At 49.1% G+C, this 14,410-nt stretch overlaps 1 protein-coding gene across 1 annotated transcript in view; it reads left to right on the forward strand.

Moving 5' to 3' along the window:
• Positions 1-14,410, forward strand: part of CROCC (ciliary rootlet coiled-coil, rootletin) — an 89,859-nt gene that overhangs the window by 23,543 nt on the left and 51,906 nt on the right. Inside the window, 10 exon segments of the mRNA XM_044668693.1 lie at positions 990-1,051; positions 1,341-1,506; positions 2,224-2,330; positions 4,547-4,774; positions 5,717-5,813; positions 7,747-7,851; positions 8,511-8,741; positions 10,084-10,283; positions 11,287-11,469; positions 13,831-13,975. Coding sequence (XP_044524628.1) covers positions 990-1,051; positions 1,341-1,506; positions 2,224-2,330; positions 4,547-4,774; positions 5,717-5,813; positions 7,747-7,851; positions 8,511-8,741; positions 10,084-10,283; positions 11,287-11,469; positions 13,831-13,975 — 1,524 coding nt within the window.

Raw genomic sequence — 14,410 nt, forward strand, 5'->3', positions numbered from 1 at the left:
CTGACATTCTCTGTTCTAAGGTCTCTCCCAGCTCTGACATTCTGTGTTCTAAGGTCTCTCCCAGCTCTGACATTCTGTGTTCTAAGGTCTCTCCCAGCTCTGACATTCTCTGTTCTAAGGTCTCTCCCAGCTCTGACATTCTCTGTTCTAAGGTCTCTCCCAGCTCTAACATTCCCTGTTCTAAGTCTTCTCCTAGCTCTGACATTTTGGCTTCTAAAGCCCCTTTAACTCCAACATCCTCTGTTCTACGTCCCCTCCAAACTCTGGCGTTCCATGTTCTAAGAGCTCTCGTACCTCTGAAATTCTCTGTTCTAAAGCCCTTTCCCCATGCTGCCATTCTCTGCCCTAAGACCCCTCTCCCTGACATTCTCTGTTGGAAGGGCTCTAAGTCCCACCCATCTCTACAGGTCTGGAGCAGGGGGTTATATCTGCCTGGGGACTCTTCTGACCCCCGCCCCCAATCCCTTCACTCCCCCCAGGTTCTTCAATACAAGAAGAAGTGTGGAGATGTGGAACATCAGCTTCTGGAGAAATCTACAGAGCTGGAGCAGCAGAAGTTAGCGGTAGCTGCCCTCATCCACCCCCTGTCCCCCCACGCACCCTTGACCCTGGACTTCTCCTTTTCTCAGGGATTCCTGAGCTTCCCACACTTAGGTAGGGCGTAGGCAGGGCTGACTGGTGAGTGCCAGGACAGAAGCCTGTGGTCGCCAGTCCTGGGGCGGCTCCTCGGGGCTGTAGTAAGAACCCTGGAGTCCGAGAATCTGGGGTTAAATCCTTGTCCTGATGTTGACTAGCAGTGTGACTTTGGGTAAGTCCTTTCCCCTTTCTGGGTCTGTTTTCCCCTCTATAAAAGGAGGGTCCTGGGTAAGATGATTCCTATGGTTTGCTCTGATCTTCTTGTCCCTAACAACTGAACCATCCCTCTTGCCGTTAAGTCTGGTGCCCATCTTTGGGAAGCCAACTTGGATGTGCCCATGTGTCTCTAGCAGGAAGAAGAACACAGCCAGGACCTGGAGAATGCCCTCATCCGGCTAGAAGAGGAGCGGCAGAGGTGGGTGGACATCTGGACAGGCAGCAGTTCATCAGGGAGGGCACGCCATGCTCCAGGGCTCCCTGATTTGGTGTGTGCCCTTCTCGGGTCCATCCTCCGCTGGCACTGCCCGTTCCTCTCATTTCCTTAATGGGCTGACCCTTGTGCTTTTTGCCCGGGCCCCGTGCAGTCAGAATGGCTGGACTTTGGCCCCTTGGTGGAACAAGGATACTTGGCACTTACTGCCCGCCAGGAATTCAGGGTGAGGGCTGTATCAGGAGCCTGAGCCGCCCTTCCCACCCCACTGTAGGAGTGCCAGCCTGGTGCAAGTGAATGCCATGCTTCGGGAACAACTCGACCAGGCCAGCGCCGCCAACCAAGCCTTGACCGATGACATCCGCAAAGTGACCAGCGACTGGACCCGGAGTCGGGGGGAGCTGGAACAACGAGAGGCAGAATGGCGGCGGGAGGAAGAGGTAGGCAGGACCTCGGTCTTGGGGCCCTGAAGCACTCCCTGGTGCCAGGCTTCTTTTTTATAACACTTTAGCCCTTGGTCCACTCCATTCCACTTACCCTTCCCAGAAATGACCATGAATGCCAGCAGTCAGAAGCTGGCCTCCCGGGGTGCCTCTTTGTAGTAGGGTGGTGGCTGTGGCCTTCTAAAAGTGAGTAAAAACTTAGGTATCTCCTGCTAAAACCCTAGTGATGAGCTTTTGGTACGCTGTGGGGCAAACTCTTGGGAGTCACAGGAGCTGAGTTCAAATTCTGAATCCTGAGTGACCTTTCCGAGGCTCAGTTTCCTTTTCTGTAGAAGGATAGGCTTAAGACAAGGAAATCCCTGAGGTCCCTTTTGCCCTTAAATCCTGGGAGCCCTAGGAACCCCAAAACAGAATTTAAAAAACCCCTGAAAACCAGATGGTGCCAACACAGACACATTATAAAAATAAAGTACCTGGTCACCATCCAGGACTCTCCCTCCTGGGTATCTCAGGAGAGGGCTTGATGTAATGAAGTCTTGACCCTCTGGGAGTTTCCTCTTAGTCTTCTGGGCTGGGATTTCTGCCAAAGGCGAGACACAGTCCTTCCCTCCTCCTGTCTCCCTACCCTGAGGGAGCTGTGAGCTATGCGGACTGGTGAGGGTGGGGAAAGCCATCTCCAGCCTTCACCGCCATCCCTCGAATCCTCTCTCCCAGTCTTTCAATGCCTACTTCAGCAATGAACACAGCCGGCTGCTTCTTCTCTGGAGGCAGGTCGTGGGCTTCAGGAGACTGGTCAGCGAGATGAAGACTTCCACAGAGAGGTGAGAGCCGGGGCTGCCGGGGAGGGCGCTGGCCTTCAGGGAGAAGGGTTCGTCTTGGGTCTTGCCTGCTCCGAGTTTGACTCCTGCCTTGAGCCTTGTAATGTGGAACCCAAAGAGGCTCATTTGATTTTAGGCTATGAGAGGAGGGAGAGACAGTTTTCAGGGCAAGGAAGGCTAAAATCCTACTGACCACTGACCTGGCCAGGCCATATCTTGAGTGTTTTGGTCAATTTTGGGCACCTTGTTTTATATTTTTTATTTTAATTTCATTTTTTAAATGGTTTGTTCTATTTTTATTTATTTTGTTAAATATTTCCCAATTACATTTTTTTTATCTATAGAATTTTTTCCTGATTTTAAAAATTGTTTTCAGTTCCACATAGAAAATTTTTTTTTTTTAACTTTTCTTTCTCTGGAGATGGATTGCCTTCTTTGTCTTAAATCATTCAGAGTTATCCTGGATTATTTCATTACTGAGAGTAGCTAAGGCTTTTACAAGTGATCATAGTATAATATTGCTGCATAACTAATTTTTTTTAAATCCTTACCTTCCATCTTAAAATCAATACTGTATACTGGTTCCAAGGCAGAAGAGCAGTATGGGGTTAGAAATAGTTTTTTTTAAACCCTTACTTACCTTCCATTTTGGAGTCAATACTGTGTATTGGCTCCAAGGCAGAAGAGTGGTAAGGGCGGGCAATGGGGGTCAAGTGACTTGCCCAGGGTCACACAGCTGGGAAGTGTCTGAGGCCAGATTTGAACCCAGGACCTCCCGTCTCTAGGCCTGGCTCTCCATCCACTGAGCTACCCAGCTGCCCCCTGGGTTTTTATTTTATATGGTTATTCTCTTAAAAAATGAACAACATGGAAATAGGTTTTGTGTGGTAATACATGTATAGCCCATGTATTAAATTGCTGGCTAGCTCTGGGAAGGGGGAAGGAAGGGAGAGAGACAACTGGAAAGATATATCTCTGGAAAACGTATATGGAAATTTGTTATGTGTAATTGGTAAAACAAAATACCTTTACCAAAAAAAAAAACCAAACGTGTATACAAAATCATTAAATAAAAGGGCCTTTGGGAGGGAGGGCACTAAAAGATGGGGAAATCAAGAAAGCGTTCATGTAGAAAGTGGGGCTTGAGCCATATCTTTAAGGAAAGTTGGACTCTGAGGAGGAGGAGGTAAGGAGGGAGTGCATTCCAGGCAAAGACGTGGAGGAGGGAAATGGAGTGTGATGAATGAGGAACAGAGAAAAGGCCGGTTTGGCCGGACCACAGACTGTGGGAGAGGCAGTAACGAATGGCTGTTGAAGCTGTAGATAGGTGAAGGCCAGACTGTTCAGGGCTTTAAAAGCTAAACAGAGTAGTTCCTATTTTATTTTGGAATAATAAGGAGCCACAGGGGATGGGTGAATGGGGAAGGCGCAAGGTCGGATTAAGGAATGCAGTGTGTCTATTGCTCAGTTGTACTCAAAAGTGAGGATCATGGCTTCCAGGTCTCCAGAAATAAGCATCTCAAGTTTTTTCAGCCAATTCTATTTATTTCAATTTCATTTTTTAAAATATTTCATTTTAATTTAATCTTATTTCATTTTTGATTTAATTAAAATTTATTTAATTAAATAAAATATTGACTCAAAATATTTAATTTAAATTTTTTATTTAACTTTTTTTTATTTTTAAATAATTTTTATTTTTTAGAAGTTATCATGGTTATATGATTAATGTTCTTACTTTTCCCTTCACCCCCCCCACCTCCTCCCCACCCCACCCCCATAGCCGGTGCACATTTCCACTGGTTTTAACTTTAATTTAAATTTAATTAAATGAAATATTTATTTTAAATATTTAAATTTATTCAACTAAATAAAATGTTTGATTAAATTATCTAAATAATGCATAGAATGTATAATATAAACACATACTATAAAAATTAAATTATTTTTACTTTTTTTACTTTAAAGCATGATATATTAGTATACAATACAAAAATACAATGAAAACTTGATTATATAAAAATTAAAAAAATTGAATTGAATTGAATTAAAAAGAGAGAGAGAGGTAGCCCTCTTCCTCCCTCCCCTTTCCTTAGGAGTGAGCTGAGATCTGAGAGCAGTTGGGAGTTGGATGTAGGAAGCAGCTCTTGGAGTGGGAAGAAGGGGTTGGATAGAAGTGATGTTGGGAAGCCCCTAAGACCCGTCTTGTGCCTTGACAGGGACCTGTCCCAGCTGGGCATAGAGCTGGCCAGGACCTCCCGGACCATCCACTCGGCCAGCCTGGGCTTGAGCGGGAGCCTCCGGCTGGCGGAGAGCAGCAGCGAGGCGGCCATGGAGAAGGCAGCCCTGCTGCGAGCCCAGCTGGAGGAGCAGCTGCGGGACAAGGTGCGAGACATGATCCAGCTCCAGGTGAAGAGCGACCTGGAGAAGGCTGAGCTCAGCTCCAGGTCAGTGAGTCGGGCACCAGCCTTGCTCCAGCCACCATTCATCCCTGGCCCGCCGTAGCTTGGGGCTTGGCTCCGTGGGGCTCCAGGGTCTGTGCCTCCCATCTCCCATAGCTTGGGGCTCCAGGGAAGTCGGGGGGAGCAGGGATGGATGGAGGGAAGAAAGGTGGGCTGGAGGAGAGGTAGATTTCCTTTCTATTTCTTTTCTATTCCTTATATTTCCTATATTCCTTTCAAATGGCATCCGGTGTGTAAATTATTTTATAAATCTTTAAAAAAATTAATTATTTAAAATCCTTACTTTTGGTCTTAGAATCAATACTGTTGCTTAGCCCTTATTGCTCTTTCACCTTAGAATTGATACTAAGAAGGTAAGAGAGGAGCAACTGGGTGGCTCAGGTCTAGAGAAAGGAGGTCCTAGGTTCCAATTTAGCCACAGATATTTCGTAGCTATGTGACCCTGGGCGAGTCACTTAACCCCAGTTGCCTAGCCCTGACTGTTTTTCCGCCTTGAACTGATGCTTAGTATCGATTCTAAGATATAGAAGGTAAGGTTTAAAAAATTAAAGAAGTTGTGACCCTGGGTAAGTCACTTAACCCTCATTGCCCAGCCCTTACCGCTCTTCTGCCTTAGGACCAATACACAGTATTGACTCTAAGATGGAAGGTAAAGGTTTAAAAAAAAATAAAGGAGTTAAGGGTTTTTAAAAAGTTATTATAATTATGATTATTATTACAAGGATTTATTATAAGGATTTATTGAACATTTATACCCTTGTGGGAGGGAACATATAGTTTCAATAAGACAGCTTACTTGCCTGCGGGGGCTCACATTTAAAGAGAAGGGTGAGGGGTGGATGTGGCTCACTGTAATAATACAGTGTGGCTGGATAAGGACCAGCCGGCCTGGGATGCCACACTCATCCCCTTCTCTTGGCCCACCAGAGTGAACGAGTTAACCTCACTGGTGGAAAAGCTTCAGAACCAAAACTCGGAGAAGGACCGAGCCAACGAGGCCCTGACTCAGAAGGTGGAAGCCTTGGTGAGAACATGTTGGACTGGGGACAAGAGGAGCGTTCCCAAGCCAGGACATCTTCCCCTGGGACAGAGCCAGCCCTTGGGTCCAGATATTAGGAGGGAGAGAGCTAGGGACTGGAGAGGAAGATCCTCCCGATTCAGGGTGCAGTAGATGGTCCCCATGTCTCGCGAAGCCCAGCCCGTATTCATTCCCCCAATGGAAGGGCCTGGCCTACCTCGCCTGGCTCCCCTGCTTTCTTTGCCCTGGTTACCACCCAACAGTATTTGCAGTGGAGAGAACCCTGGCTAGAAATCGGGACACCAGGATTTTAGTCTTAGCTCTGCCCCTAATTCAATGTGACACTGGAAGGGAGGAGTTTTCTCTTTATGGATATTTCCCTAGTCTTTGTTCTTCGGTTCTTCTAGCTCCGACATTCTGTATTCTAAGGTCCTCCCCCACCTGGCTCTAATTTTCTGGGTTCTAAGGACCATTCTCAGTTCTGACATTTTGTGTTCTAAGGGTCTTCTTAGCTCTCACAATCTATGTTCTAAGGATCTTCTCAATTCTAACATTCTACATTTTAAGGCCCCTCTTATAGCTCTGATATTCTGAGTTCTGTGGTCCCTCCCAGCTTTGATATTCTCTGTGCCAAGGGTTCCCCTGCTCTGACATTCTCTGTTCTTAAGACTACCACCAGTTCTCACATTCTGTGCTCTAAGGGTCCTCCTAGTTCTAAAATCCCAAGACCTGAGGCCTTTCCCGGTTCTGACATTCTATATCCTATGGGCCCTCCAAGCTCTGACATTCTGTGTCTTATGTCATTCTGTGTTCTAGGGTCTCTTCCAGCTAATTTTCTAAATTCTAAAGACCATTTCCAGCTCTGACATTTTGTGTCCTAAGGGTCTTTTCATCTGACATTCTGGATTTTAAGGTTCCTTTCCTCCTCCCCCCCCAGCTCTGACATTCTGGGTTCTAAGTTCTCCCAGCTCTGACATTCTCTGTTCTAAGCTCCCTCCCAGCTCTGATATTCTCTGTTCTAAGGTCTCTCCCAGCTCTGACATTCTGTGTTCTAAGGTCTCTCCCAGCTCTGACATTCTCTGTTCTAAGGTTCCTCCCAGCTCTGACATTCTCTGTTCTAAGCTCCCTCCCAGCTCTGACATTCTCTGTTCTAAGATCTCTCCCAGCTCTGACATTCTCTGTTCTAAGCTCTCTCCCGGCTCTGACATTCCCTGTTCTAAGGTCTCTCCCAGCTCTGACATTCTCTGTTCTAAGCTCTCTCCCAGCTCTGACATTCTCTGTTCTAAGCTCTCTCCCAGCTCTGACATTCCCTGTTCTAAGATCTCTCCCAGCTCTGACATTCCCTGTTCTAAGGTCTCTCCCAGCTCTGACATTCTGGGTTCTAAGATCCCTCCCAGCTCTGACATTCTCTGTTCTAAGGTCTCTCTCAGCTCTGACATTCTCTGTTCTAAGGTCTCTCCCAGCTCTGACATTCTGGGTTTTAAAGCTCTTTCAGCTCTGAGACAGTCAGAGCAAACTTGCTCTGCCCTGTGCAGGGACCCTGGGGGAGGTCCATCCACCCCAGCTCATTGATCTTGAATTTGATTCAGGGGGCAAAATGGGGGGTGAGTTAAGGCTTCTTAGATGGCGGTGTAAGATTAAAATGAATATCCAATAACTCCAAGTATTATATTTTATAAGATTTATTGATAATCACTTGAAGTAAAAGAAATAAAAAGAACTGAAGTAAAAGCCTGAGTAAAGAAAAGTCTTCCCAGCCCTGTTTGCAGGAAAAGAGGGAGGGCCCGTGTCCCGCACAAACTTTATCTCCAAAGCGTGAGAGGGAACGTGGGAAGCTGGGATTCAGAGTCCTGGGGAGCAGAGCCTAATTATACAGGGCAGAAGCGATGGGGTCCTCGAGCTAGAAAGAAGCCATCATGACCCTTTCTTGCCTCTGCAGGAAGCCGTGCGGCTCCAGGAGCAGGCGGCCATGGAGGCGGAGGAGGTGGAGGCCCTGAGGAATGAGTCCGAAGTGCTCCAGCAAACCCTGCGGGGCCTGGCCCAGGTGTGTGGGGCATGGGCTCAAGGTGGGGATGGGGAGAGCTGCAGGGCTTGTGTGTAATGGGAGGCGTCCGACGGGTGGGGCTTTGGCCATGCCTTGGGGACCCTGAGGAGGTCTCTGTTGAGAATGGGAACCTTTGAAATCCTCCCATCTCCCAGAGTCCCAGACCAACATTAGCTGGGGCTAAGCAGTCCTAGGAGGCTCCCCCACACTGGTGTCAGATCCATCATTGTATAAAGAATAAGGAGTGGCCAGGTGGCTCAGGGGATAGAGAGCCAGGCCTAGAGATGGGAGGTCCTGAGTTCAAATTTGGTCACTGATATTCCTAGCTGTGTGACCCTGGGCAAGTCACTTAACCCTCATTGCCTAATTCTTATCTCTCTTTTGCCTTGGAACCAATACCCAGTATTCTAAGTATTCACAGTATCCTAAGACGAAAGGTAAGGATTTTTAAAAATGTATGTAGAATCAGGAAAGTTGGTTGACTAGACCCAATCTGGAAGGTCTTCCTGAAGGAGGCAGGCGTTGAGTATAAAAGGAGGCATATATAGTGGTATCAGAGTAAGGCAGACCCTTTCCCAGGGCCGCTCCTGTCTGGAGGTAGGAGTGACCCTCCCCAGTCAGCCTTTCTCACCCCTCATCCCTTCTTCCTCCTGCACCAGGCTGTCCTGTCCGACACAGACAGTGGTATCCAGATGGGCGGGCTGGAGCGCACCCCTGAGGCCTCGGACGGCAGTCTGCGAGGCCTCTCTAGCCTGCGCACCCCCTCCCCACTCCGGCGCTCTTCCCCCCGGCCTAGCGGCTCCCCTCGCCCCAGCCTCTCCCCAGCCTTCTCTGACTCTACCCTCGCCTTGGTCCACTCTGCTTTGCACAAAAGACAAATGCAGGTCCAGGTAGGAAGCCCGGCCACCTTTGGTACCCTGCCCAGTCTCCGAAGGGAAGGAGAAAGAGGAGATGGGGCCCTCTTAGAACCCCCCCTTCCAGTTCTTGGTCTGGCCATGGGGGACAGAGCTGGGGAGCCAGGATGGACAGGAGGCTGCTGGGAAGTGTGAGCCCAGTCAGGATTGGATGTGGAGAGAAAAGACAAAGTCCCAGAAGGATTCACTGGAGCCATCCAATCTGGGGACTTTAAAAATGGGAACAGGATTCCCTTAAAGGCATTTTCCTTGGGTTAGAGATTTCCAGGCCTTGGGGAAAAGGATTAGGGACTGGAGATTTGGGGGAGCATTCAGGGACAGGAATGAGGGGCTAGTATCAGGGATGGGCCTCAGGGTCACCAATGGGGTATATTCAGGGGCCAGAATGTGCAAGGCTAACAGCTGAGGACCGATGAGGGACCCCGTGCCACAGATGGACGTCTAGTGTCTTATTCTGGAGGCGGGAGGGGTTCAGTGCCAGGGATTGCCTGGGGGGCTAAATGCTCTTCATGGGCATTCACCGTTAAGGATGGCAGGGACCAAGGCTCGGTGTAGTCATAGGAATGGGGTACAGTGTGCTAAGTGTAAGTGATGGGGATGCCATGTTGGGGGATGGAGGGGCTAAATGATGGGGTTGGAGGGATTAGCAAGATGATAAGTGTCAGGGATGGGAGCTTAGAATTAGGGATGGGGGCTCAGAGTCAAGGATGGGGGCTCAGAGTCAGGGATGGGGGCTCAGAGTCAGGGATGGGGGCTCAGAGGAAGAGATGAGAAGTCAGAATCAAGGATGGAGCTTCAGAGTAAAATATGGGAGCTCAGAATCAGAGATAGGAACTCAGAGTCAGGGATGGGGGTTCAATGTTAGGGACAAGGTCTCAGGATCAGGGATAGAGGTTCAGGATCAGAGATGGGGGCTCAGAGTAAGAGATAAGAACTCAGAATCAGGGATAGGGCTCAGAGTCAGGGATGGGAACTCAGAATCAGGAGTGAGGGCTCAGAGTCAGGTTTAGGGGTTCAGTGTTAGGGATGGGGTCTCAGGGTCAGGGATGGATGGGGGCTCAGTGTCAGGGACCAGAGTTAAATATGAAGGATAGTAAGTTGCACCAAATCAGGGTTTGGGGCTAGGATCAGGATTGATTAGTTGCACAATGTCAGAGGTAGCGTCTCAGGGTCGTGAATGCTGCCCTGGATTCTGCTGTCTCTGCCATCCCTGGGTTAGTGAATGGGGGTCCAAGGCCTGGGCATCTGGGAATGGATTGGAGAGCCATTGAGGAGAAGTTGGGGCACTGATGGTCCTTGGGGCTGGGGCTGCCTCCAGGATATGCGAGGGCGCTATGAGGCGAGCCAGGACCTTCTGGCCTCCCTGAGGAAGCAGCTGGCGGACAGTGAGGCTGAGCGCCGGAGCCTGGACAAGCAGGTGCTACAGCTTCGGGACTTGGCTGATGGTGCGGCCCAGGCCAAGGAAGATGCCCTTCGAGATGTGCAGAGGCTGCGTAGTGCCCACGACCTCCTGAGCAGGTAGTGGGACTCGATCCTGCCAGGGTAGGGGTATGGGCCGGGGGGACTCCACTCTGGCCTTAGTAGAGGATCACGGAGTGAAGAGAGTGACCAAAGCTGAGGCCCAGAAAGCCAGACAGACTTGTCCAAAGCCACAGGATGAGGTACCGAAGGAACCAGAGCAGAGATTCTTACCCACCAGACCTGAAAGAGGAAGCAGAGAGCAGGAGGGGAAGGGGCCAGTAATAGTGGTGTTTCTTCAGCAGCAAATGTATGCCCTGCTCTCTTCTAGGCAGTGGGGGGAGAGGGACAGAAGAAATTAATAGAATGTTTGTGCTGGAAACACAATTAGAATAGAGAAACCAGTAGAACCCAGAATGTCAGAGCTGGGAGAGACCTTAGAACAGAGAATGTCAGAGCTGGGAGAGACCTTAGAACAGAGACTGTCAGAGCTGGGAGAGACCTTAGAACAGAGAATGTCAGAGCTGGGAGAGACCTTAGAACCCAGAATGTCAGAGCTGGGAGGGATCTTAGAACCCAGAATGTCAGAGCTGGGAGAGACCTTAGAACAGAGTGTCAGAGCTGGGAGGACCCTGAGGACACAAATGTCAGAGCAAAGATTAACCAGAATGTAAGAGTTGAGAGGAACTTCAGAGAGCACAAAGTCTCCCCTGCCCTCATGCATGATCTCAGCCCTCAAAGATGTTCCAGGCTCTTTGGGGCGGTGAAGCTACAAGCCTGGAATCAGGAATAATACCTAACAATATCTACCCAAGGGCTGGATGATGGCTTGGGTTTTCAGTGTTGTAGGTGGCTGTAGAAGAGAGAGGTCAGTGTGTGGGCTGGACAGAGCAGGGCAGGTTTCCTCAAGGAAGCTGGGTTTGTAGGGTCTTGAAGAGCGGGTTGGATCTGGGTTGGGGAGAAAAGAGCTAAGCCGTTCCTAGTGGGGTGATGCCTGCCTCGGGGCACAGCAGTCCCACCCCTTCCTCCTGTAACTAGTCCCCTTTGCCCCTGACCCTTGCAGCGAGAAGGACGGGCTGGTGCGGAGCCTGGCGGCCATGCAGATGCAGGTGGAGATGCTGCATCAGGAGAAAGAGAAGCTACAGCTGGCCCAGGATGAGCTCCAGAGGCAGAAGGACCAGCTGGAGGAGGAGAAGGAGGACATCGCCCAGGACAGAGAGAGATTTCACAAGGAAGTAGACCGGGGGTAAGAGCAGGCTCTCCTACTCCTCCTGCCCCCTTGCCCCTCAATCAGACCTGGCCCTGGCTGACTGTGCAGAACAGAGAACGTCACGCCAGGAAAGGACCTCAGCTGGCATCCTGTCCTGTCTGCTCATTTTACAGAGGAGGAAACTGAGGCCCAGGGAAAAGAATGGACTTGCCTAGGATCACCCAGGTCTTAGGAAGAACCAGAGCTGGGAGTCCAGTTCAGATTGAGGCCATGTTTCAGTCATTCTGCCAGATATCTGTCTAGGGTCTCTCATTTGTTCTCCACAGTAACCCTAGAAGTAGATCGGGTCTAACATCTCCATTTCTGTAGTGGGGGGCCCTTGACTCATCACCCCCTGATTTGTAAGTGGCTGTCCCTTCCTGCATATCAGTTGCAGCAAATCTTGGAGCCTGGGCAGTTTAGATCTGACCGCCAGACTTTGAGGAGGGGCAGAAGAAGCTCCTTGAAACCCTTCCTGACTTTGGCAGGAGGGGGAGAAGCATGGAGAAATGTTACCCATTTTTTAGTCCCTATTATTTTAGGCACCTCCATCATTCTGATCATCCAGGTTACCAGTCTTAGCATCAGCCTGAACTCGTCTCACTCCCTCACCACCATCCCCAAAGCCAATCAGGTGCTGAGTCTTGTAAAAAAAAAAATGTTTTTAAATAAACCCTTACAGGGTAGCTAGCTGGATTTCCTAGCTGTGAGACCCTGGGCAAGTCCCTTAACCTCCACTGCCTAGCCCTTACCACTCTTCTGCCCTTCTGTTCTAGAATCAATGCAAAGTATTGGCTCCAAGGCAGAAGAGTGGTAAGGGTTTATTTTTATTTTTATTTTTTTAATTTAAAAACCCTTACCTTCCATGTTGGAATCAATACCGTGTATTGATTCCAAGGCAGAAGAGTGGTAAGGGCTAGGCAATGGAGGTCAAGTGACTTGCCCAGGGTCACACATCTAGGAAGTCTTGTCTCTAAACTTGGCTCTCTATCTACTGAGCCCCCTAGCCACCCCATCTTGTCAGTTTTAAACTATTTTTGTGGGTACCATTTCTTTTTTACATCAATATAGTTTCCCTCAGGATCCCTCCCCTTTCCCTTCCCAGAGAGCCATCCTGTATACCAAATAGTATTTTTTTAAAGACCAAAAAAAGAAAAGGAAAAATCACAACTGGTCGATATATCTGAAGGCTGAGATGTGCACAGTACGCAGCACTTTTGGACTTTTCCACCTCTGCAAAGGGGATGGGGGTGTCTTCTCATATCTCTTCTTTTGAGCCATTATGATAACTAGTTGTGTAATTCTGGGCAAGTCCTTCACTACTGTCTACCTCAGTTTCCTTATCTGTAAAATGGAGATAATCACTGCGCCTATCTCCCAGGGCTTTCAGGATCAAATGAGATGATATTTATAAAGCACCTAGCACAGTGGTAAGCACTTTAGAAATGTTAGCTATCATCATTGTTATTATTATTATTATTTTGTAACATTCACTTCTGACATTTGTATGTGGCTGATACTTTCCCTCCGCATTGTTGCAATGATCATGTCTGTTGTTTTCCCGCCTCTGCTGACTTCAGACTGCATCAGTCCATGTAGATCTTCCCAGGCTTCTCTGATTTCCTTGCATTCCTCATTTCTTACAGCACAGCCCTAGCCCATCACTCTCATGGACCACAGTGTGTTTAGCCATCCTCCAAGATCTTGTCAGTATCCCGTCCACCCTCTCTCTCTCCCGTGTCCCCCTCCTCTCTGCTCACACGGCCACCATCCTAGGACACCAGCACCTCTCGCCTGGGTTATCCTAATCGCCTCCTGCCTCATCTCTTCCCCTCTCTAATCCATCCTCCACTCAGCTACCACCAGGTGACTTTCCTAAAGCTTGGCTCTGACTCTATCCCATCCCCCCCCACACACAACCCCCTCAATAAACCCCAGGGGCTTCCTCTCACCTCTAGGGTCAAATACAGGCTTGCCATTCAAAGCCCTTCGCCACCTACTTTTCCAGCCTTATTACCAGTGACTCCCTTTGGTGTCCAGCCAAACTGGACTTCATCACGCCTGGCATTCGGTCGCCAATCTCTTTTGTGATGGATGTCTCCTCTTCCCCTCTTCCCTTGCCTAAAGTACAGCCCCTCATCTCCTCCCCCCCTTAGAATCTAAGCTTCCTTCCGACTTCAGCCTGCCTAGTGCCTCCTCGCCCAAATCCCCTCCTATTTCTGACCTATAGACTCATTACATCCATTATCCTCTCTCTGGGTCGTGAGTCCCTCGAGGCCAGGTTTTTCACCTTTGGCTCGGTGTAGAGCTCCAGGCACACAACAGATGTTTAATATTTAATGATTGGTTGATTGATAGTCACAAACAGCTGGAACAGCTGGAGGTGAAGAAGTCAGGGCTGATGAAAGAGCTGATCGTGGCCAAGGAGACCCTGAGCAAAGCCACTCTGGCCAAGGAGGTGATGGAGGCTGAGAAGATGGAGGTGACGGAGGCGCTGGCCAAGGTGGGACCTTCCTCAGGCTCCTTAACTGACCAACTCCACCCTCCCCCACCCCCCCCCACACACACACACCCCCTTACTGGAGCTTGCCTTTGCCCTGAGGCTCTGTCCTTCTACCCGGCCTGGGCTGCTGCTGCTGCTGCTGCTGCTGCTTCTTGGCTGCTACCATTCATTAGGACAGCCTCTGCCATGGGGAAGGTCTTCCTCATGTCTGACCTCAGCGCCCACTGCCTTCCCCTGCCACAAAAGCCTCATCTGATTCAGTCTGACCAAAATTGTATTGGGTCTGTTGGTTTTTTATACAACTTGTATTCATTCAGTGGTGTTTTTCCTTTCCTCTTTTTGTTTCTATCCTCTTTTCTCTCCTTTGTTCCCATTTCTGTCTGCCTGTGTATTTCTGTCTTTTTGTGTTTCTCCTCTATTTTGATCTCTCTCTCT

This window comes from Gracilinanus agilis, chromosome 3 (genome assembly GCF_016433145.1).
Source record: "Gracilinanus agilis isolate LMUSP501 chromosome 3, AgileGrace, whole genome shotgun sequence".
NCBI lineage: Eukaryota > Metazoa > Chordata > Mammalia > Didelphimorphia > Didelphidae > Gracilinanus > Gracilinanus agilis.